The 21918-nt window shown below is 38.2% G+C and overlaps 1 protein-coding gene across 1 annotated transcript in view; it reads right to left on the bottom strand.

Moving 5' to 3' along the window:
• Positions 1–18944, bottom strand: part of MUC2 (mucin 2, oligomeric mucus/gel-forming) — a 49122-nt gene extending 30178 nt beyond the window's left edge. Inside the window, exons 1-20 of the mRNA XM_055722576.1 lie at positions 18875–18944; positions 16970–17234; positions 14351–14465; positions 13571–13661; positions 13072–13181; positions 12611–12827; positions 12034–12159; positions 11159–11276; positions 10716–10854; positions 9950–10060; positions 8876–8945; positions 6397–6534; positions 5652–5816; positions 4946–5040; positions 3888–4018; positions 2979–3230; positions 2044–2096; positions 1652–1761; positions 1073–1224; positions 429–567 (exon numbers count right to left, since the gene is read on the bottom strand). Coding sequence (XP_055578551.1) covers positions 429–567; positions 1073–1224; positions 1652–1761; positions 2044–2096; positions 2979–3230; positions 3888–4018; positions 4946–5040; positions 5652–5816; positions 6397–6534; positions 8876–8945; positions 9950–10060; positions 10716–10854; positions 11159–11276; positions 12034–12159; positions 12611–12827; positions 13072–13181; positions 13571–13661; positions 14351–14465; positions 16970–17234; positions 18875–18944 — 2667 coding nt within the window. The remainder of the gene's footprint in view (positions 1–428; positions 568–1072; positions 1225–1651; positions 1762–2043; positions 2097–2978; positions 3231–3887; positions 4019–4945; positions 5041–5651; positions 5817–6396; positions 6535–8875; positions 8946–9949; positions 10061–10715; positions 10855–11158; positions 11277–12033; positions 12160–12610; positions 12828–13071; positions 13182–13570; positions 13662–14350; positions 14466–16969; positions 17235–18874) is intronic.
• Positions 18945–21918: the final 2974 nt, after the last annotated feature.

The raw sequence follows: 21918 nt of genomic DNA, 5'->3' as shown, positions 1-21918 counted from the left end.
CGTACATATATTTTTACAGATGCACAAACATATACACATACGTCTCTGCATACATATAAATATCTAAGTCTTTTGTGTGGTAAAACCTGGGAAACAGGTGGGACAATAAAACAAAATGAGGAATATATCCTTAAATATAAGTATCTTCTTTTGTAGACTCAGAATTTTGATTCATTCCACAACTGATAATGAGCTGTTAGCTCTCACTATGAAGTAGTCCTGTTACATACAATTTATGACCACAGTATCAGAAAAAAATCGCGACATTCGCACAGCTTGCCTACACTGAAAATACAGAATTTATCTTGGCAGAATGTGTAAACTCCTCAGGGAAAGTGATGGCAGGCAATAAAGAATGACAAAACCACAGAGGAAAGTAGATCTTCAAGGCAATCAGATGACATTTCAGCCCTCCCGATAAGCATTACCTGAGTAGCCACATATTCACAACTCCCATCAAAGTCATAGAATTTTCCATCAAAGGTGATATAATGGCCACTTCCATATATCATACAAGTCCCATAGCACACATGTTCAGTGCAGCTCCAAAACCCTTTTTGGCAGGTACTAGAAGAGAACAGAAGAGTGGAATTTTCAGATCTCACCCAGAGTGTGCTGTCTGGAAAACTGCAGAACAAACCAAGCCGCCACCTGATACATGATAATGTGCACAATATCCATGTCAGTGTTGTAGAATTACCATCTTCTCTAGTTTAGCCTGCTTTTTAGCTTGTAACATAATTTTTAACTCTGACCAGATATATTTTTTTAGATCTGATAGTGTTAGTGCTTCTATTTTAAAAATAAGTGCACTTTTCCAATAAGAGATGCCTACTAAAAACAGAGGTATCAGTTACACCAATATTTTCAGCACAATCTACTGCAAACGTAGATTGTGCTGAAAATATTAGGGTAATAACTACCTCTGTTTCCTCAGATAGCAAAAAGTATGCCTAAAAATAAAGGTTTATACTTGCAGCTATTGCAGCTACTGTAGTACATAAAACTAGACATGACTATTAATTTACTGCATAGAATATACTCTAGAAGACAGTACAGAATCATAACTTACCAGGTGTTGCAGTCCACTGTTATCTTCTGTCCAGAAGAATACCACTGGTTGTTATGAAAGCATGGGCAGTCCTTCGCCTCAACACAGCCCCCTTTCCCATCATCAAATAGACCTTCAGGGCACACACAGCCTGAGACACACTCTGCCTGAAACTAAGGAATAAAAGGAGAAATTGTTACTTTATGAAAAAGCACTGCATTTTTATTTCACTTCTTCATAAACACTCCTGTAAAAACTGCATTCATAACCAAACAGCCTAATATTGACTAGCTTTAGAAGGTTTTTCTTTCTAGTTTTCTAGTTCTTTTCTATTGTTTTTTGTTTCTCTAAGAGCCCAAATCAAATTTCATCTGGGAGGTACGATCACTGAAGACACAGTAAAAAGAAAAAGAAGAGGAAACGGTAAGGGTAATCATCATGAAATTGGCAACAGAGTAATATCATTGGGGAGAAAATAAAGGAAGATTAAACCCTAAAGGAATAAACTGTTAGTTACAGCTGTATTTTCTGTGTTGCAGTGCATCATTTAAGGAATACAGAATAAAGGAAACTTAACATGGAGAAAAACTGAATACATACATAATCAGTTTGAGGAGTATGGCAGCTAAGTTGTATAGGTGTTTGCGAAGACCACTTTGGGGATGCATTGCAGTCAAAGTACGTCTTGTTAGAAGAACATTCTGTTGCCCCTGAAAGGTACATTTTTGGTTTAGATGAATAAAGAAAAAGCAAAAGAAATGTGTATGAAAGGCGGTTGTTACTGAGACAGAAATCTCGGGGTATGTCTATGCTTACGAGAAAAAGAGGCTTAGTGAAGACAGAACAAAGTGCCTAACTGTTTCACATAAAAAGCAAAAACAAACATGCAAAAGAAATAAGTGGAGAATTCAAATGGAAAGATGTAGGTTTGGGTTTGGAAGTTGGGTTATGGTTTTGTTTTATTTTATTTTGCTTTACAGAATGTCACTCACCTTTCGTTCTTATTGTGACTGAGGTACATTGGACCTTTGCATTTCGGCAAACACTGGAAAAGTGAAGTAGAAATTAAAAAAAAAAGCAGCAAGCTCAGTGCCTTCAATTTAAATCTAAGGATTTTTAAACAAATTTGAGAGTATTTATCAGATATGTTCTGCATAATTTCTACTGATATTTCAAGGTGAACTCTCCTGATGCGCACTCATGAATTTTCATTTGAAGAAAACATGTAGCAAGACTTTAGGCTACATGCACAGAAAAGTTATATTTTTTAAGGAATGACAGCTATTCTATTAATCCTTACTAATATGCTTTCTGATGACTCAGGAAACAGATAATAATGATAATTTAAATCAAAGCCTTCATTTGGAACACAGTATATTTTCATGCTTATTTAATTCATATGCTGCAAATCTGTTGGCCTGTATGCCTCATCTGCCTGATGAGAGAAAGAAGTATTTCACAGTTTGCACTGATGATTCATGCAGCAGACTTCTGTCAGAGTTCATGATTAAAAATACCAGAATCATGAAAGTTGCTTTCAAAAACCTATACTACCGCGAGTACTTATCAAGGAGATGTTCCTCCAGTGGAACAGTTTTCTGACAGAAAAGGAAAGAGCAACATAAAATTATAGCTGACCTTTTATTTTCCTTTTACCCCTCTGCTCAACAAACCCCTATTAACAGTGCAGCTTCAGAGTAATGTTTATCTGTGAAGGCCAGTACTCGCGCCTCTAAACAAAGCTGCATTTCTCAATCATTAATAAATTACATTGCAACAGGATAATGCTTTGCTTAGCCTGAAGCTGTTGTGAAATGTATTACAAATGTTCATTAAAGCACCAAAAAAAGCTAAGCAGCTTACACCTAATCAGCAAATTTTAAAAGGACCTTTATCCCCACAAACAAGAAGCCACAATAGAACATACCAACGTTCTCCATCTTTTGTGACATATTCCCCTGGTTCCAGGTATGATCCTTTGTAATAGCATGGGCACTTGGAGATGGGCACACAGGTACCCTGGTTATCCAAGTATGTATTATATGGGCAGCCACAGCCATCCACGGGAGTGAAGTCTTGCAAGCAATGCTTTTCACCATCAATAAGGGAACGGCAGGTTTGCTGGCACATTGTAAGATTGTAAAGGAAGATCTGATTTCCTGGGCAGGTAGAAACTTCACTAGCTGGAGGGAAAAGAAACAAACTGATAAATAAGGAATGCAGGATGAACAATTTAACCTTGACATTTCCAGTTTGATTTCTTTGGCTGTGCAGCATATAATGGTAAAAATATTCTCTTAGATTTTATTAAAGTACAAAAATATCAAAAGTCACAAGTAATGGTAGCCTAACCTTGCTTACCAGCTGAAGACTTCTTTTTAAATGCTATTATTAGTTTCTAGTTTCATAGCCATATTTTTTTCACATACTGATAATCAGAGAAAGATCACAAAACAATAAACTAGTCTCTATAATATTGTATTACTGATGAAAAGCAAGGACAATGATAAAGACACTGATAAGCATAGACAATGTAAAAGCCATGATTGGCTGGGATTCTGTTAGCCAAAGCTAGAGAGAGCATTATTGTTTAAACTGGGGAAAGAAGGTGAAAGTGAAAAATAGTGCCTTCTACTTTTAAATGCCATGAAAAAATTACAGCTAAAGAATATAACACAAATTAGTAAACATTTACAAGCATTGTCTCTTTTCAGTCCATTAGACATTTCTAAGATACCCCAAAACCCTTAACACTGAGATCACTGACAGCCAAATTCAGAAAGAACTGCTTATTTCTCATGGCTAGTTAATTCCATGGGGATTATAGTTCCACTACTTACTGCAGACACTTTTTCTCCAGCCTTCCAGTATGATCCCTTTGAAAGCACAGGCTCTTGAATAAGAGGACAGGGCAGCACACAAGCATTCTTCATTGTCTTCACAGAGGCAGGTGTCATACTTACATTTCTGAAAAAAAGAATGAAAGGATCAGTAAGTCCACAGGAAAACAACTGGCAATTGCAACTCAGTTGCTATGAAATACCCTATGTCCTTTTTCTGATGTTGTTTTTATTAGTTCCCGTGATCAGAGAATGGTGGAAGGAATGGACAAAGACCAGAGACTGAAAGTGCTGCTTCATTTCATACACAATTAAAGTTTTGAATGCTTATCCCAATCTAAGCCAAGCCTCTTAAAGCTTTAAAAAGTAGCCAGCCTCCTATCAACACCTGTCTTAAAGGACTTTGATACCATTCTTTCCCAGTTCAACTTAGGAATGCAGAGATCCATTAAAAAAATAAAAATCAGAATGGCAAAATATTAACCAGATCTGTGACGTTCTTCACAAAATTTGAGCTCCAACTGAGTTCCAGTATGAGCAGAGATTTAGGAATTTCTTTTTTTTGCTCAGGTAAGCCTCACTAACTGCTCAATAATGATGAGCATAGGGGAAAAAGAAGCCATGGAGATTCTCACATGAAAATGGTTTGGTATTACATTCCAACAAATACAGGAAACTTAATAAATGTTCACTAATTTTTCTTCTGACTTAATAGCAACTAATGTGTAAGGGTAGCCTTAAACTTTGTGTGCACAATTGCATCTCTTGAATCTTCTTTCCAGTTCAAATACCCAATCCAATAAAAAAGTATATTAAATATAAAACATAAGAAACCAGAACGAATGTACTTCTTTCTTCAGCAGCACTCCATAAGAATCTCCTCATAGGAGATACTCTGGATGCATGCTATGCTGCTTCAGTTAACCACCACAAAAATTTTACCAGCTCTTATAGGCAAGCTACTCAGTAATGTCTCAAATGTTTGAACAATGATAAACATCTAGTCATCCATCTGAAATAAAGCAGTACTAAAAAGAGTGCAAAATTACAATACCTTATAGTATTCTGAAGGATCAATAACTAAATGACATCTTGCAAAAGGACCCTCTGAGTTTTTCAGCAAAGAACACCAATGCTCAGCATAATTTGCTAAAAAAAATAGGATAAAAATGAAATTATATCATCATATTCATTACATTCACTTATCTTCCTTGTGCCATGTCTACTTATGCTGTCACATAAATGCAATACAGCCACACAAATGACAGAACTGTGTGCACTTTGGGGAGCTGAGAAACTACATGCAATCACTGTACCTTTATTTCTATTCTCCGATTCAGTTATCTAGCAGTAGACATGCAATCATAAAATCAAAATCAGTATCATATTGCTGCAACTTGTCTACATGGAATTGTGACAGCCCTTTCCATCTGGGGACCATAAAGCTAAGTTAAAACAGGGGAAAATAATACTAGGAAATAGAAGCTGCCTTTGCAGATAATATAAATTAATGACCTTGCTTCCCTATCTTCCAGCTCAGGATTCCTCTACCATCACCCACTAAAATTTCACTTTAATTTCATGGGAAATCAGTGCTTGTATGCATATGTACTTGCAGAAATTAATTATTCATTTGACAGTCCTCTAGAAAGAGTTCAATGCCACGCTACAACTCTTACACGTTTGTTGCAGTAATATAAAACAAATGCTTTCTGCTCATTCTGGCAGAAGTAATCCATCTGAATTATTAGTGTGCTTACCGCTTTCAATGCTGAGACTGCAGGGGTCTTCCAGCTTTTCTACTTGGTCATTGCAGGTTGACTGAGCTTTCCATGTGTTAGCAAAGGCAGATCCTGTAGCTTCCACCAAGCCACTGGCTGTTTTAAAATCATCACCTTCCATCCCATTAAAGTTTCCACAAAGACCTATCAAAAAAGAAAGTAAAAAATTTACCTAATTACTCATTCTCATTCTAAAAGGTCAAAGGGAAAGGGACCACTGATCACAAACATTTGAAACAGAAGTACATACAGCTGAATATTCCACCTCAATATTAATGCATTCTACAAGTACTGAAGATGTAGGAGCCCTATTTTAAATCTTTAACCTCTTCAGAAGAGTAGCCTTCATGAAGGCACCTCTGCCTCAGGAGATCACTGCCCTAACCTGTATTTTTTATGCTTTCTGATGATATTAAAACCAGAAAGTGCACTAAAAGCCTAGTTTTGTAGACAGTTAAAAATTAAACTGAATACAAAAGTAAGGAATATTCTAAGAAACATTCATGTACTGGCACAGGAGTGATAGGTCACTTCAATATGAAATATGAAATAAAAATGCATTTCTAGTTTGCTTGAGTCAATTCTCTTCCAGTGTTTTATTTTCTGCTTTTAGTTTCTTCCTCTTCAATCAATAAGTAGCACGAATTATCACTCGTGTAAAGAATACATGATTCTTCAGCTGTGGAACAGCATGGCTTTGCTTCCCATTTGAATAGACACTTGCCTTGAAGTTTTCCTTGAACTGATTGATCCACAGTCGCAAACAGCTGCATGACTGGAAACAATTGGATCTGCAGCTGAAGCCCAAAAGAAGTCTGAACAATGAGGTAGTAGGAAGATGGCTTGAATACTGAGAAGCTGGCTGAAAAACAAAACATGGACTGTGAAGTAAACACACACATATGCTGCTGAGAGAATACTTCTTATTAGATTCTAAGGTATCACCTGCCATGAAAACTCTGAGATCAGGATCAAATTAATCATTTTTTTTTTCCTCTAAAAATTGCTGGCCAACTAAATATAATGCTGGTCCCCACTAACTTAACAAGCTGATTACCTATAACGACTCATCCCTGGGATCAGTACCAAGTTCAAATTTTCTGCAATACAGCTTCAGTGCTAACTCATTAATGCTGAGAAATCTGAAGTGCAAGAGATTTTCAGAGAAGGTATTACCCCAGCACTGTTGCATACTGTATGACTAAAAGCATTGTCCAGATGCTCCTTGAACTCTGACAGCCTTGGTGCTGTGACCACTTCCCTGAGCTGCCTGTTCCAGTGACTGACCACCCTCTCGGTGAAGAGCCTTTCCCTAAATGCCCAGTCTGCACTTCCCTTGGTGCAGCTTCTTACTATTTCCTGGTGTCCTATCGCTGGTCACCAGAGAGGAGATCAGCACCTCACCCCCTGCTGCTCCTCTTGAGGAAGTTGTAGACTGCAATGAGATGAGGCTACCCCTCAGCCTTCTTTTCTCTAAACTGAAAAAAATGAAGTGACCTCACTGCTCCTCACAGATCTTGCTCCAGAGGCTTTTCACAATCTCGGTCACCCTCCTCTAGACACTTTAATAGTTTGATGCCCTTCTTACGTGGAGGTGCCCAAAACTGCACACAGTACTCAAGATGGGGGTGCACCAGTGCAGCGTAGAGTGCAACAATCACCTCCCTTGACCAGTTAGCTACACTGTGCTTGATGCACCCCAGCATACAGCTGGCCCTTCTGGCTGCTAGGGCACACTGTTGACTCATATTCAACTTGCGATCAAACCAAACCCCCAGATGTCTTTCCACAGGGTTGTCCTCCAGCCTCTCATCCCCCAGTCTGCATATATAACCAGGACTACCTTGTCCCAGGTGCAACTGTTCTTGTTAAATTGCATATAGTTGGTGATTGCCCAGCTTCCTAGTCTATCCAGGCCTCTCTACCCTTGAGGAATTCCACAGCTCCTCCTAATTTATTATAATTGGCAAACTTACTTAAAGTACATTCAACTCCTGCATCCAGACCATTTATGAATACAAAGAGCAATGTCCCTAAAATTGAACCCTGGGGAGCCCCATTGGTGACTGGCCACCAACCTGATTTAACCTCATTTACTACTAACTATTTGAACCTGACTTTCCAGCCAACCAAATGTATAACACATTTGCCTAGCTGCATGCTGGACAGTTTGCCCAGGCTACTCTGACAGGCAGTATCAAAAGCTTTGCTAAAGTCAAAAAACCCAACATCTACTGGCTAACTGATTTCTTATAGTAAATCTATTATTATATGCTCTATTTATCTATTTAATCTACTTATTAGATGATCTATTTTATTGTCTAGAGCACTTTAACTTCTCTAAAACTTTCAGCTACATACTGTAATTGTTTTTGCACAAGCATCCATGAACATATCATCCCATGAACACTTGTTCTTTCAGATAAAGAATTCCTTTCTAGCAAGTAACTTGCCATCTTCCAATAGGCCAGTAAGAAGCAACACATACTGTGTCAGTGTGCTGCCTGAACATATCCAAAAAGAAGCGATAAAGAGGAATTCTGTATTCCTTTCAAAAGTTACTCCCAGAGCTCACAGCTGCTGTCTGATAGTGACCTTCCACCAGAAGTTAGGCTCCTAAACGAGGTGATCTGAGTCAACCTCTGAAAGTGTCTGTCTAAATCCATTGATTATATAAAAAGATGCTGTCTCAAGTGAGGTGAGAAAATAAGAGGGTGCTACACAGCACATCATCTTTCCTGCTGTGGCTGACCAGAAAATACAGCAGATACCTTCTGCCAGGCTTTCTTCCCACAGGGGAAAAAAAATGAATCATGGGAAAGAAGAGAGATGAGGTAGACATGCTTGAGACACACCATTACTGGGAGCCAGGACATGCCCACACCACGTAGCCAGACTTGGAAAGTGCTAAACACCCTTCTTTATAGGCAAGTTAAGTTACCTGCCTTAACTTTAAGCGATGGCAATCCCTCTTTCGCAAGCTACATGTCAAAGTATATTCAAAATGTATGACAAAAGTGAAGGGATATTTTTTTCAGTCATCAGCTGTCTAGAGTCAGTCTGTCCATGAAATTATTAAATCACCTTCCTCCCAAGTTTTTTCCAAAATCTGAACAAATTTCATATTCCTCTCTTCCACTTTTGCCTCTGAAATAACACACCCCTACATGAGAAGTCAGGTGTGTGATGGCTGCGTCCCTTACCTGACACATGAGGCACATTCACTGCCATCTCATTCAGTAACACACTGCCATCTGATCTGAAAGCCACCACCTGTGTAACAGCAAATAGAATAATGAGGTTTCAGGTACTGAGAGGAAAAGGAACTAATAAAAAAAATTAAGAGGGAGGATTTTTCACGTTTCGACTGTGACTAGAACTTAAAATCTTTGAATGGAAGAATCTGTCTGAAAACTGAATGTGGCAGCAGACCTGTAGGATACAAATAAGGTTTTGTCTTGCTATTCAGTGTTTCACTTACACCTGCCTACAACAGTTTATAGCAGTAACGAAATGCAAAGCTTGTTTATATTGGGCACTTTGGTTTCAGCAAGTAGAAAAAAAATCAGGCCTTCAGAATCTATAGCAAGTTCCTGTTCCCTACAGAAGCATATGCCACAGCTTTAGTGTAATGGTTTAGCACAATTCTGGCATAATAAGAAATCCAATTGTTAAGCTTCCTGAAGAGATGCTAGTCTGTATACAGAAACATAAAATGATGGGTTTCTGATTTGTTTAGTTTTGTTCCAGTTACACTGGCAAGGATGTGGAAGACCAGAAACAAGGGAGGAAAATTCTGTGTAAATGTATGCAAAATTATGTATAAATATAGTCTAGAAATTCCCATACAGAATGCTAAAGTGAATGAAAATACAAATATTTAGGAAGTATGGATTGTATCAACATTCAAAGATGGGATCTCTTCTGAAAAAGACTCAACTACATCTACAAAATTATACCTGAATAAAGTAAAATACTGTGAGGGGAGTAAGAATGGTACTCTTACTTCTACCCAGCCTGGAATACAGTGAGAATAATCATATAGCACAGAGAAGAGAAGAGAACAGTGGAAGATATCAGCTTATTTGAATGTCATCTTTTGTTTTGGTTAGGTCTGTTACGAGCTCTCAAGGCAGAAGCCTGAGCTGTTTTTCAGTCTGTCTGAGGTGCCTTACCATCCACAACAGCAACTAATAATAACAAAATTAGTTATTGCTCCAGAGTAAGGAAAATATGCTAATTTTCAATATATCTAGCAGAACCCGCAAAACACTTACATTTTTTTTGTCATCTACTAACAGCACGACAGTCTTCAAACAGGTCTGCCTGTCTGTGGAGCCACAGGGAGTCAGCTCTGCCAGGAGAGCATAACTGTCATTTACCGTACCCTATAATCACAGGGAAATAAATATCCATTAGTCCAATCAAAATTGTCACAAGATGATTTCCAAAACAAAAAGTCATCAGTTACAATAGCAATTACAATAGAACTTAGCTATTAAGACCACCATTTCAGCACGGACTCTGGAAGCTGAACCGTCTTTCAAACAAATTATTTGGTATGGTTTATAGTTCAGCAAGATCTTTTGTCATTCCCTAGAACAGGCAGCAGATATTTTAGGGACAGATGCATAAAATAGCCTGCCTAGCTCCTTTCCCTAGTGGACTTTCGCACTCAGACAAAGAAATAGCTACTACAGATTTGGCTCAGAGCTTCTAATCCTGAGAACTGCCAATTTTTGCAGCCTACCTGTCCACGTAGCTGGCATGATCCTTTGATTTCTTATATGTGAAGGACTCCACTGGATAATGACACCATACATAGCCTACTATCTGAATCAGTTAACCACCCACTGCAGCAAGTGCTGAACTCCTCACTTTGGGCTATTACAGCCCATCCTGAATTTTCCAGTACAGCTTTTAGCATTTCTGCTTCCCTCATCCCATAAAAATGGAATAAAACAACAATTCATAGCTGTTACTTATCAGCACACAGATGCTTGTATTTACTTGAAAAGAAAAAAGTCCTACAGTACACAGTACCTTGGCCAACACATAGTAACAGTCTCCATGGAAGGTGTATTTCTTCCCATCAAAGGTGGTAATATGGGAACCTCCTTCCACTGAACATGTGCCTGGACAGGGTAAATCTTTACATGTCCATCTGCCTGAATCACAGACGCTATAAACAGACAAATAAAAAAGTGCTTGTAGGTATTGCAGGAGCTGATAGCACTGAAAACATCTGTATACCCAGCAAACAGCAAAATATCCCCAGGTGTTTTAACACAGTATCTTTGACAATTTCCTTAAGTTTCCCCCCTGCCATATAACACAGATACAAGAAAACTTTCCAGAAAATTGGTTGTATTGACATGCAGCAGAAATGTTTTCAGGAAGTCTCCTATGACTAAGTGGAAGATTGAAAAACACAGACCCATTCACAACCATTCCAAGAAAGGCATATAAACCACCGTGATCCTTACCATTCTTCACATTCATTGGTAATGCTTTCTCCAGGTGAATACTCCTTTCCATGGAGCTTGCAGCGGCACTGGCTAGCAGGTATGCAGCCTTTTTCAGTAATATCATCATACACAGTTCCTGTAAAGCACAACAGTAAACTATTCCAGCTTTTTCTGAAATAAGCAGTTTCCACAGAGCAGAAACTCTCAAGAGGAGGCATGCACTCAACTTGACACAGAAAGCAGAGGCTGAGATTATCAAATCTCTGAAGAATAGTGTTTCTACTTTTTGAATACTGTTTCTATTTTTTGTCCTATAAGACACAGGGAAAATACTTTTATCCAGCTTTGAAAATCTAAGTGTATCCATTTATATAACCATACACAGATGAAAAGCTTAATGTAAATATAGAGGAACAATCTCAGAAATTTACATGTTTACATTTTCAGTCCTTCTGGCATATGTAGACTATAATTGTAATCTTTTTTCCTAAGGTTGATAGTCTGAGAATTTCACTCACTGTTCCTCACTATCACTTTCTGGGCAAATGATGTCCACTGTCTCAGAATTATTCAACCTAAAAAGCATGATTTTCTGTAAATTAGCAGAGGTCAATTTGTTGAGAAGTAAAAAGCACAGTTTATTACCTATCATTGTGTTAAAATGATTTAACTATAAAATCAATGATTAATTAATGAACTATGACCTCCGTTTTAAGAAAAACTTATAGTTATGTTCCCCCGGGGGGGGGGGGGGGGGGGGGGGGGGGGAGGAATAATGAGTAGTAGTACTAATTTTTAAGATAGAATTTGACTACATTTTATGTTTTATCTATGACCTCCTTTGCCGGAGCTCTAGGTTTTGTTCCATATACTATAGCAACAATAACACTTGCCTTCAGGGCAGAAACACCCATCCATGTAGTGTTCTTCACAAAGGCTGCTGATCCCCAAGTGTGAGCAAGTATCCATGCAGGGTGAGCTGCTTTCCCTATAGATCATGGTATCAGGACAGGTCTTGGCTGAAAGAATGAGAAAGACACTACCAGTTATTTGTGTGTGAAGTCCATCATTCCTCAGAAATTGCAGACCATATCCCCTACTCCCCTCAAGTCAGTGGTGTCCCAAGCCAGACTCCCTCTGGCAAAGCTTGACTGTTTCTGAACTGCTTTCCCTCTCTTTATACTTCCTTCTTTTGGTTTCTAATAGATCAAATTATCCCAGTCATCTGCAGTATCAGAACTCACAGTCCTTTAATGGGAACAGAATTTCTACTTGCTGAAAAAGATTTCTTAATAACAAGGGTGATAGAAGAAGAAAACAGGAAGAACATAGTATGCAGTTTATTGCGCTACTGATAGGAAATGTATAATATATGCCTGTAGTTTTCTAAAGAAAGAATGAATTTAAATGTTTCACAGCACCATATCCATGAAATACTTGCTTCTTTGTAAGATTTATATAGCTGCTTACGGCAAAAGTACTCTGTCCTCCATTCACCCGGCCGGCCACCCGCATGTGAACACTGGCGAGAATATTCAGAGATGGTGCTGCAGAGGCAGAAGGAGTCCTCATTTCCATTACATGCACACTTGTCCTGCATGCAGGCTTGGATGTACATTTCCAAATTAAGGCGTAACCGACAATCAGCAAATGCAGAGGAAGTCAGCAATCTCTCACACTCATGACGCTAAGGAGGAAAAGTAGTAGTATTTAAGACTTATAAGCACCTGAGCTTCTAGGCACTTCCTGTCTTGGCTTAAAAACGGAAAACTGTTGTCTTCTGAACAGCAACAGTTTTTCAAGAAAGGAAGAAGAAACCATTTGCCCTGGAAGGGACAAAGTCTTCCCAGTTCCTCACAGACCAACTCCCCATAGCACAAGAATGACTTCATGTGCTCATGCAAGTGAAGTTCACCATGAGGAATACTCACATGCTCATTACAGCTTGGAAGTGCCTGAGTTTCATCAGGATCTTCACATTTGGCATTGGGTTTCCTGATCTTCTGTAAATTTCCATATGTAATTGAATTGTAGTTTGCATCTATGAGAAAAAAATGCAAAGAGGACTTGCTGAGCCCAAAAAATTCACAAGGAGCATCTGATTTCTGGGACTCTACTGATCAAGCAAAACAGTTACTATGGTATCAAATATGCCTGTTGGACACAGGTCTCTGCTCTGAATTACATCTATTATGAATAAGTGTGCTTAAAAATGTAAAGTGGTAATGAGAAAAGAAGGCCAGTAGAGAAAAGAACAAGATGATTCATCTGGAATAAAATAACCTTAGACCAGGAATGCAGCACTGGAACACAATGTTTATTCTGGGGCAATAACAGGCATCTCTCAGGTGAAATTTACTCTCCTGAGATGCTCCTATGCACAATGCTTATCAGCCTGTCTTCTGTCATATGTATGGTAGGATGACTCACCTCCATTGATAAACTCATTGTAGATTGGAACTCCATTGTAATCCCCACAGAGACCACATGTATGGTTACTAAATCTGCTGTCCAGCTCCACCTAGGCAATGGAAAGAAAAAAGAAAAACCAGAAAATAATTATTTGGAGCATGAAGAGATTTCAAAGCAAATACATTTACTCGGAAGGGAGGTTGCTATAAGCAGAAGTGATGGTGAACTCAAAACTCTAGAGACACAACTTTTGCAAATGAATTTGTAACATAGTTAATAAACACACAGTTAGATGTAAAAAGTAACACAAAAAACAGAAGTGAGTGAAGCTTTTGTGTTTCAGTAATGGCAGTAACCACCATGGTGATAAAGATGAAAAGGAAAGCATTCTTAAAATCACAGGGGTTGGGGGGGTTTCCTCATTTTTTCCCCTACTGGGATAAAATTTAGGTCTTGCTATAAATTAGGAAGGTCAATGATGGAAGTCCTTTAAAAGACAAATGAAGGAAAATGTAGATTGGATTGTGGTAGTGATATAGCAAAATCATCAGTTATTTCTCAGAAAGCTCCTTCTCCCTTTCTTGAGAAGAGTAAGATCATCTGCATGCCATACTGCTACCTCTATCACATTGCAGAGAAATGAATGTTATGCTTTTAAGATAAGGTAATGTGTCAGTTGGATGAGTCAGCCTAACACTCTAGCTCTGTTCAGTTCGTGAGATTCTACTTCTGTTCAGTACACAGTATAATCTGTTAAACCCAGGAAATACCAATAAAGACAACTCAGATCATACATACCATCAGTGCATCTTCCTGATTCCAAATCAGAATCAGGCCTAATTTGGCATAAACCTTGGTGTAGATGTCATTGCTCTCAATGAACATACCAGAGCTGTAGTAAGGTGTCTTCACACTAGGAAGAAAACCAGAGACTTTGCATTAATACAGAAACATAAGGGGTGACACGGATGTCTGCAATAAGCCAAATGCCCTAATGAATAGAGAAAACAGTATCTGTCTACCTGATCCTAGCCACACAGGATACCTTGTTTAAATGAGGCTAAAATCCTCTCTCTCTGACATTGGACAGGATAACTCATTGCCTTTAAAAGGCAACACAATTTCAGAGGCAAAGCCTCCCCAAGAGTGTGGGTTCTTTAAGAAAAAAGCCAAAATGGCAGATGTCTTCAACATAATCAAACGATCATCACTGTGGTATTAACAGAAGATATTCAAACACTCACTAATCATTTACTTCAATGAAAGAAGTAACAACATTAATGGAAGCTTTTCTTTACCAAAAGATCTGACAATGACTTCAGAGAGAATGAATGTTCCTTTCTAAGCATCCTCCTCTTCCAGAGAGAGTTCAAAAAGCACAGGCAGAGACAGGGACTGCCAACAAAAGTTTGAAAAGAAAGGAGCATGTAAAGAGGAATTCAGTAGTTTGTTTCAGTAGTTAATTAATTGGCAGGACCAACTCTGGCAGTGGTGACAGCAAGGCAAGTTAATGTGATAGAAGGTATTTTGCAGAAGGCTGAGCATAGACGTTTTTCTCTGATAAAGAATCAATTCACCAGATCTGTTCTCGTACATCTGTCTTATAGTGCACTACGTAACAAGTCACACTGCTGAACTTCATTCAGCAATACAGGGATTATAGCAAGCAGCTTCATCCTATAAAATCTAAAGAACTAGAGACTGTTCGAACAGAAGTAGTGTAAACTGGAACCTAGTCAAAATAATCAGCTCGTTTTCTACAGATTTGCCAACACAATTGCTACCTATCAGGATTCATGTGTATCTATGCACATCCCCTCTTAACTAGTCTCTGGGAGAATTTTATCTCCTAATTTCCTGTCACTGGGATTTTTCTTGCTATTTACCTCAGGCATTTTTAACATGGCCAAACTACTTACACATCTAAATACTAGGTAGGAAGTCAGAAACCATTGCTTTTACTTTTGGCTGTATTGTTCATCCTCTGGACAATGAGGCCTTAAAAGATCATGCTTTTTGGAGAGGGATTATAAAACACAGGGCAACCTTTCACCTTTCAGCTATCACAGCATGGACTGTTTCTCTTTCTTTATAATACTAGAACATTCAATCAATTGGTAGATCAGGTACCAAAAGGCAAATTCATACATTTTTCTGCTTTACAGTTTTCACTTCAGTAGTGTGAAATGCTATTTTACACGTCAATGCATCATGCCATTTAAAGAGCAATATGGGAAATTAAGTTCTACAACAAACTAAGTCTCCCATACACAAAAACTGGTTCAGAAGGAATCTATTGTTTTGTGAATACTACCTAAGACAAAAAAAACCCCAACCAACCAAACAAAAAGAGGCTTGGTTTAAGAAAAACAATTTTTAAAGGATTTCTAAACTTATTTTTCACACACAATAAAGGGCTTTTCCAGTTTGAGGCAAGAATGCATTTTTTTATAGCTTCATGTAATTTTGTTATGAATTTTGCTATGAACCTTGGAAAAATGAACATTATTTTCTATCTTTGAACAGGTTTTTATTGCAGTGGCTTCCAAACTTCAGAGCAAAAGATGAATTTGGGGCAAAACCCAGTCCTAGGATCACAATAAAAGTTTGGTTTTTAAATTATGCTAAGACATACTAACAGTCAACTTCCATCTTTAGAGCTATGTCTTAACTTATGAGTTGCTTCACTTGTTTCTGTGTTTATATATATATATAAACACACACTGAAAGGATAGGAAAAGATAGGAAAGGCTAGGTTAAGACACTACTTGATACCAGTAATAGTGTCAGACTAGTTCCTTGTGTGACCATGTTACAGGAGGAGCTCACTGTGGAAAAAGTACATATTGCCACATACAAATTAGTGTAAACTTTGACCTGCATTGTATCTGTTACAATCCCTTGAGGAATGGCCATAAGATCTTGAAGAATTATTTATGAAAATTGGAAAAAAACAACTCTCCTCTGCCACAAAATAAAAGACAAAAAAAAAAAAAAGAAAAAGAGAAATGCATCTTCATTTCTGAGGGTCTGCTAGACCATCTCCTATGGTAAACTTAAGGGGATGCCGTAAAACAAAGGAAGCTATGGCATTTAATGCCAGTGAAAGGTCTGGCTCATGAGCTGCACTGTTGCCTGCACAACCAGAAGAACAATTCATGCAAACCTCTTCCTGACTGGCATTTAAATCATCCTTTATGCTAGCATAGAAATGACAATTAATACTAAAACTGCTCCTCAAAGCAATTTTTCTGCAGGATTTCAAAAGGCATTTTGGGTTGTTTTTTTTTTTGCTTGTGGAAATGCTTGTAGCAGTTACCTTAACGGTTGGTATACAGAAAGCTGTGCAAAGAATCAATCCTGCTTTTATCTTCCCAGCACATTTCTCTGAAATACTATTATATTAAAGGAACTTACATCCGCCCATCCACGACAGCCAGTTTTGGTCTGAGGTACACCGTAAAGTCCTTGATTGTTATCAGAATATACTGGATCTCAGGGTGGTTATTGCTGTTGCGAGCACGCTGGATGTGAACAGAGAACTCCTTGTAAGACTCTCGGCAGTCAGAAGCAAAATTATACTCGCACATGCCAGGGAATTGATAGATGTCTCCATCGAAAGTTTTGAAATGGTTGTTTCCCCAAGTGCTGCAGACATAGTGGCCATGGTTTCTTGTCCTTCCTGTTAAGTGATGCAAAAGAAATAGGTATGAAGAAAGTGAAATGAATGAGCTAGCACCAAGAAAAGTGTTGCATTTTATAGTAGAAACCACTTGGAATTATGTGCACAGTGATCCCACAGATGTCAGGCCTGATCAAGTCTTTGCTACTAAACAGAAGAGATGTGAACCTCTAATGGAGAATAAGACATTAACAAATACTGCTGAGACCTGGGTTTATCATATAATCCTCACTGAGGCGAACGAATTTATCTACATGAGGTGGGGAAACTTAACCATCTGACCACTAGCAAGTTGGTGCATCGGTGCAATAGAGCTGCCTTGTCAAACATACGAATTTATTCCAAATCACAGTATCATTTTTAGCAATATTAAATATTTCTAAGAGCTATTTTCTTCCCTGATGCAACATGCACTAGAAAGGAAAACAGCTAGGAAACCAAGGTACCACTCCTAGTCTAGAAGGCAAATAGATTAAATGTTACAAAAGGATTTGTGTACAACAGGAGCTTTTATTGAATCCTGTCTTTTCCTAACAGAAGTGGTGATTTCTCTTACTAGAGAATAGAAATTCTTTAGAAGATAGGCCAGAAAATAACCATAGTAGGAGAAAAAAAAATATTTTTTTTCGTAATAGCAAAAGATGAAGATGATGATATTTGTTCCCTTCCTATCCACCTATACCAACAAAAAATAAAAATTAACAATGTCTGATAAATATCAAGATGCTGTAGATTAGGGGTGAACATAAAACCTGAGCATACTTGGGAAGCTTGCCAAGGTACAAAAAGCACACATGCCACACATCTTCACAAGATTTTCTTGCAGTGTTTAATTTGAGAAAGCAAAACTACCAAGGAGACCTCTGCTTTATTGTACTTTGATGGTATCAGCCATACAGATACATCCAGCCAAACTGGTATGCTTCTCTCCCCAGAAGGAACACTACACAGAGGTGCTCCCAGGGCTCACAGCTGGTATCCCAAATGCAAGATAATGCTTCCTTCCCATTGCTGAATTCAAGATGCAGCAGACCAAAACCCAAAACCAATACCCCAAACCTGATCACTGCCCAAAATTCATCAACTATCCCTAAAAAAAAATAGTCAGTAAGAGAGCTCCATTTTAACACTTCAAAGTCGATAACAGTAAATTAGTTTTTACAGAAGGATTATTAACATCCTGAATGACAAATTGAGCTTTGTTCAATGTTACTACACACACTTTTGAAGAAAGTATTTATGTCATTCCAAAGTAACGAAAGGCACAATCATCCACTTTCTTCATTGCTGTAACAATGAACCTCCCAAACTCCTATAATTGCTTTCTGCAAAGTAATTGACATACTTAGGAAAGTATCAACACATGGAAAGAAAAGTAACACTGAAAATATTTTCCAAGCACATCAAACTAGAGATTAACACAGTAGTTATAGGTATCAATCTATCCAAAGACAGCAGTATCTACCTATGTTGGCTGAGCCATGTAGCCTCAGTATTTGAAAGTTATAGAAATTTAAGGTACATTCAAACCCCAGCGCGTTATTTAAATGCACTGCCGCCTTCTACCTCTGCAGCAGTATTTTAATTCTCTCCTCCTTTTACAGGAGGCAATCTGCTATCATTTAATTTCTAGAGCTTACCTTTTCTTATTTCATTTGCATAGGAAAGAGCCAGCCAGAGTAGAAAAAGGCTGGCAGCTCTTAGCCCCATGGTGGCTAAGGTGGGCGAACTGAGAACTCTGCTAAAAACTTTTCTTTATATAGTATCCACTGATACAATTGCTTCTATCACAGGGGAGGACGTACAAAGGGAGGAGGAAAGAGGAGGGGTAAAAAAATAGGCGTGATATTTACAGAAGATAAGAAGTAAACAGACAGGTATTTTTCACCATAAATGAAGGAATTCAGTATACAGGAAATAGTATAATATTGATTCAGTAATCATGCAATTTTTTATTGCTCTGTATCACCTACAGGATGCTATGCTTTTAAATCTTTTTCACATGCTCATTCCAAGTTTAAACCTCAGTAACCCCTATAACAAGTAGTGAATTTTGGAATGTGTGAACAAAGAAATCCCTTGAAGGAAGTTTAGGATGAGATACACTCAAACAATGGCTTCAGACCCAAAGGATTTTTCATTTTTCACCATCACAAGAATGATTTCTGCAAAAACGAAACGATGCCTGTGAACCTCCTTGTAGACAGCAGTAACTCTTGCAAATAAAAATTATACAACACCTTGCATAGTAATATTATTTTGCAGGCAATTGTTGGATTCCTTTCATTTGTAAAGCTTTGGGGAGCATTTAAAACAAGGTAAGCCCATACTGCATATTGCGCCCAAAATATAATTGAGATGGGCAAGATAAAATAAGGCAAGCTCAAGGAATTCACAGCAGAAGAGATGCCCCATCAAACATTGTCGTGGTGCAACAGAAAGACCATTCAAAAGGTTGTAGAGGCTTTCACAACATATTAAGCTTTAGGGGGGGAAATAAATAAAGTTTAAATAAAAATAAAAGAAAGAAAAAGAGGAAGACATTACTGTCCACACTAAAAAACAACTGTTTTCAGACACACACGCACACACACAACCCCCAATAGTTCAGTCTTGCCTACCTTCTATGTGAATAAGAAATGTGCAGTCTACTGTCCCACATCAGATCCCACAAAAGCTGGTAAGGTCAGCTTTGTTTTGTGCAGAGGAAGATGAATATGGTCCGTGAGAGAAGAAGAAAGCAGAAAACAGAACCAGGAACCAGTTCAGAATGCTGCTTCAGAAATACAAGTTTTGCACGTGCATTCTACTGTACTCTGAAAGATTCCTTTGAGAAGGTGTTTCTGCATCTCTTCAGAAGATAAAACACAGGCTCCTTCACGTAAAATACACTTATTTCAACAGATCTTTTATCACATCTGCTTCATAGCACTAACAGGGTTTACTTCTTAAAACTCCCAGGCCAGGCTCTATATTTTCTCATCAAAAGATGCAGTGTCTAGAAATCTCTAATCCTCTTAATTGTTCAGAGTGTTCCTTACTTTCATTACTCAGATTACAAGTAGAGCTTTTATATTTTGCAAAAGACCAAGGAAACTCTTCACTTAGCCCTTTTGGCTGCTCTAGTCAACTAGAAACACCCTTTTGTCACAAAGGCATGGTCTTTAGCTGCTGTTTTCTTTTATTTCCTATTTTTATCTCAACTACAGTCTAGCCTCAACCAGAACATCTTCCTGTTTTCCCTCACCAGATCTCAAAAGGTTTCAGACTTCCTGCTTTTCCTATTTGAGGATACAGATTTGCACTTCTCTCCCCCTTACACAGAGTATTATTCATTCAACATTTAATGACTGAAATCAAGTACTCACCCTTTTCTCCTTTGGGGGTCTATCTCTGGAAGTACACAGAACTGATTTTCCTTCTTGGAAAATAAAAACAAAAACAGTATTAACCAGTTAGAAAAAAAAACATTTAGAGAAAGAAGAAACGCTGTCTACAGACACCTCTCCCTGATGGATACTTTAGTGGGTCGAACTTACGACACCTCAGAGATATCTATTTCTTGGAATTTATCTGTATTTTATGCCACCAAAACTCTTAGTTCAGAAGTGTTTTATAAAACTACTTAGGAGATTCCTGAGGGACTTTATTTTGAGCTTTTCTTTTCCTCCTTGTGTTTTTTCAGATAGTGTCCTGTCTGGAACTCCCATTGCCCAAGAAGAAAGAGTGTCCATGGCTTAATTCATATAGAGCCTTTGCAAACTGTGACAGCAACTCCATGTACACAGCAGACCTGACAACTTTATAGAATAAATTGGATGTGTATGCTCACAGGTGTAAATTGAAAACTTGCATATTTTCCATTCATATTTCTTTGCCACAAGACTTCTAGATTTGGAACCAGCCTCATTCATTTGCTGGGACTGTGAAAGGTAATCACCCTCCTTCACCTAAAGATGCATCATCCCTCAGTTCCATATGCTGGCGTTTTTCTCCTATGCAAGTGAGGGATGCACCTTTCTTTGGGTTATATGGATAGGTCTAAGCCCGTAAAGAGCTACTCTTCGCCAAGCATTGCCACATTTTAGTGACTGATTTTCTCTGCTTCAGCTCTGGCCTGCAGGGCCATGGTCCTACCATGATCCTACAGGGATCATGATTCCTTCTTGGGCTATAAAGTTAAAACAGAACTATTTTCCTTCTCCAGCTTTTTCGTCTCAGTGACCAACAACTTCTCATTGTCCCTTCTTCTGACACATAGGAAGCTGCGGCTCACTGACATCCCAAACTGGAGACTAAGAGAAAGCAACATAACTTTGAGCATTGAGACCACTCTTACAGAATTTGCACCCAAGTTTACATGGCTGTGCTGATCTGAGGACAGCTGAGTACAGATCTTGACAATCTGTAAGTACTTTTGCTAGCATTAGAAAGTGTCCTAAACTATACCATCTCTGTTTCCTTATTGCCAGAAGGTAATGATCCTGTCTACCAGCTGCTTTATATGCCTTTCAGAAATAATCAGTCTTTGAGGTGGACATCATAGCCTGTTGTATTTCATGCTCAGCTACCTTACAGTTTATTGGATTACACATTTTAATCCAGAAGAATTTTACTGATAATGCACAGATAACTCTGCATCTCTATGGATGCATTTATTTATTTATTGTGAATTGTTTCGTAA

This window comes from Falco cherrug, chromosome 10, assembly GCF_023634085.1.
Source record: "Falco cherrug isolate bFalChe1 chromosome 10, bFalChe1.pri, whole genome shotgun sequence".
Classification (NCBI taxonomy): domain Eukaryota; kingdom Metazoa; phylum Chordata; class Aves; order Falconiformes; family Falconidae; genus Falco; species Falco cherrug.
Note: the sequence above shows the minus strand (reverse complement) of the source record. Positions and strands in the feature narration are given on the sequence as shown.